The 3206-nt window shown below is 47.3% G+C and overlaps 1 protein-coding gene across 1 annotated transcript; it reads left to right on the forward strand.

Moving 5' to 3' along the window:
- Nucleotides 1-1554: 1554 nt before the first annotated feature.
- On the forward strand, nt 1555-2518 carry LOC143934289 (heat shock protein 30C-like). The gene has a single exon (XM_077457754.1). It carries the CDS (start codon nt 1759-1761, stop codon nt 2413-2415), a length of 657 nt encoding a protein of 218 aa, XP_077313880.1. The 5' UTR covers nt 1555-1758; the 3' UTR covers nt 2416-2518.
- The last annotated feature ends 688 nt before the right edge of the window (nt 2519-3206 follow it).

The raw sequence follows: 3206 nt of genomic DNA on the forward strand, positions 1-3206 counted from the left end.
CTTTGTAATCCTTTTGTTGTGGGTAGTACAGGATTTGCAACAAATTCATCAACAGTATTAAATGCTGACATGGCTGCTATAGGAGCTTCTAAGGGACAAAATAAATCCCAAAGCAAACTTTATTTTAGTAGCTGTGACTGTGGAAGTAATTTATTACACATTGCTTCTGTGGTTATTGCTTGTAGGAGTTCTCTGGGAATAGATGTTCATTGAGTTCCAATATACATACTGTTACCTACACTCCCAGGCACACTGGTGGCATAGGGGAGCCTGGGAACAATTGCGGGAGCCACCTGATCACTTTTATTGGAAAGCTGTTTGCCAGCTTTTAAAGCCGGTGTCAAGCACAAAGATGCTGAAGCAGCTGATTTAAAGCGGTAGTCCGCCGGGAGTGCGCGTTTTTTTTAATTAAAAAGCCAGCAGCTACAAATACTGCAGCTGCTGACTTTTAAAATAGTGACACTTACCTGTCCAGCGCGCCCACGATGTCGGCACCCGAAGCCGATCTCTCGATCGTCTCTCGGGTGCTGCCGCCGCCATCTTGGGTATGGGAATCAGGAAGTGGAGCCTTTCGGCTTCATTTCCCGGTTCCCTACTGCGCATGTGCGAGTCGCGCTGCGCAATGAGGATGGACCCGCTGCCTCTGGGATCTGTGTGTTTCCCAGCAGGCAGCGGGGGACTTTCGGAAAGGGGCGTAATCTACGCCCCTTTCCGCAGAGATCTATCCAGGAAGTGGGTGCAGATACCTGTACTGTACAGGTACCTGCACCCCCCTCCCCCCTGAAAGGTGCCAATTGTGGCGCTGGAGGGGGGGAGGATTCCAATGAGCGGAAGGTCCACTTTAGGGTGGACCTCCGCTTTAACTACTTGTCAACCATGGTGTTCATAAATGCACCTCGGTTAATGTGTGGCATTTCAATGGATCAAGTCCTACACGAAGAATTCTGAATGGGATGGTCTCTCCATTATTTCCCAGGAGGGTCTCACCATCAATGGCTAAAAAATGTTGTTTGTACAAAATAAAGGGACTTCCCAGCAATATTCAGCTGTTATGAAAGGGTTAAAATGCTGTGTATATTGTCTGTCCTAGAGATCTGCTTCACCGTGTGTATCTGATCTATATATACAATATATACATTGTTCTAATCTACATAATGGGGGTTACTTACTAAAGGAAAATCCACTTTGCACTGCAAGTGCACTTGGAAGTAAAGTCGCTGTAGATCCAAGGGAGGTATGCAAGGATAAATAAAACCAGCATTTTAGCTTGCACATGATTGGGTGATAAAATCAGCAGAGCTTCCACTCATTTCAGATCTACCCCTTAGATGTAGAGAGACTGCACTTCCAAGTGCACTTGCAGTGCAAAGTGGATTTGCCTTTCATAAATAACCCCCAATGTGTGCTCAGTATACGGCTATGTACACTGCTCTAGTACATTCTTTTCTTCTTTCTATCACAGATATATCTCAGAATTCTCCAGCACTCTCCAGCACAGAATACAGAGTTCCAGCCGTCACTCAGAAGTTCCTGACCCCGCCTCGTATTATTCATGATGTGTCCCCCAGGCCCCTCCCCCTGGCTCCATATACGGAGAGCACATGGAGGGGTACAGAAGTGTCTCAGGCAGTATAAAAGGAGTCGGGCTGGCAGAGGTTGCAGTACAGCGAGCAGCAGAGAGCAGACGCTGACACACAGGCAGACGGCCTCCAGCTGAACTGTGACAAGAAGCTCCAGGAAAAGCAGCAGCAGAGAGACATGTTCCCTCTCAGCCTCCTCCAGTCCTCGCACAGTCCTGTGTATGTCTACCGCCAGCCCGAGCTCCCCCACTGGACCGCCACACACCTCATCCTCCGCCAGCTGGAAGACGACATGCGGAGCGTGAGCAGCGACATGGAGAGGAGAATGCAGCGCCTCCACCAGGCTTACCATCTCCTGACCAATGACCCGGACATGAGGAGGGGGAGGGGGGCTCAGAGCGGACACCCCACCGCCCCCCAAGACAAATCCCCCACTGAGGGCAAAGACGGGAAGGAGAACTTTGAGCTCTCCCTGGACGTGAGTCCGTTTTCTCCAGAAGAACTGACAGTGAGGACGGAAGGAAGGAGACTGATCGTGGCGGGAAAATCCGACAAGAAAAGGGAGATGGAGAATGGCGGCTTCTTCCAGGAATACAGAGAGTGGCGCAGAGAAGCCGAGCTCCCGGAAGACGTGAATCCCGAGGACGTGCTGTGCTCCATGTCCAAGGACGGGCGGCTCCACTTCTGGGCACCTCGCCTGGCACTGCCCGCTGCCCAAGGAAGAGACATGACCATCACCATGGAGCAGAGCCCAGGAGAAGGTCAGGAGTCCAACCCAGAGAACCAGAACCACCGGGGACAGCAGGAGCAAGACCTCCCCCACAATTCATCCTGATGACATGATGGGACTGAGATTTGGTACAAAATAATCGATTTTCTGTCACTATTTCTATCAGGATGAGAAGTTGTCAGGAAGATCACTTCTACTTTCCCATCTTAGAATTGATGTTATTGTTCCACTTACCTGATTTTTATATTGCTTGGATCACTGTTTCTATATACTCTATATATGGTTTTCTAAATAAATATTCTCATTTTATAACTATCTTCTGTTCTTTGTTTGCATGGACCAGGAAATGTTTTTTGAAATAAGAAATCTCTTAATATTTGGTTTATAGAATGAATAGGAATGTTTTATATAAACTGAAGCTGAGTCCTTATCATCCGGTCAGATTTCTGGATTCCTTTGTAATGTTAACACAAAAATATCCAATACTGTATGATGCAGTCTGATAATAGCACAGGGGTGCTTACAATGATCAGCTTTTATTCATTTGTGAAAAACCTTTATCCCAAATGTAGAAAAAAATAAGCTATAACTGTTCAAAGAGTGTTATCTGGAGTTCTGCTTTCATTTGTTAGTCGCTTATGTAAAGTCCATTAAATCTACTCATCCATAAATTACTACCCAGCCTTCTATTCCAGACTGTACAGGGTTAACATCAATGAAACTAAGATCCGCCCTCCAGCCATATGCTCTCTGTGTATCTCTAGTGAAGGGGAGGGGCCTGTATATACATAACGAATAATACATGAGGAGGGAGGAGCAGGCAGGTTGGCAAAGTTGGATTTGGCGGAGGAACTTCCCAGTGGGCGTGACCAAGGGCCAGTTAGAGTCTTTCTCGA

This window comes from Lithobates pipiens, unplaced genomic scaffold, assembly GCF_037356315.1.
Source record: "Lithobates pipiens isolate NorthernLeopardFrog02 unplaced genomic scaffold, aLitPip1_a1.2 Scaffold_27, whole genome shotgun sequence".
NCBI classification, from domain to species: Eukaryota; Metazoa; Chordata; class Amphibia; order Anura; family Ranidae; genus Lithobates; species Lithobates pipiens.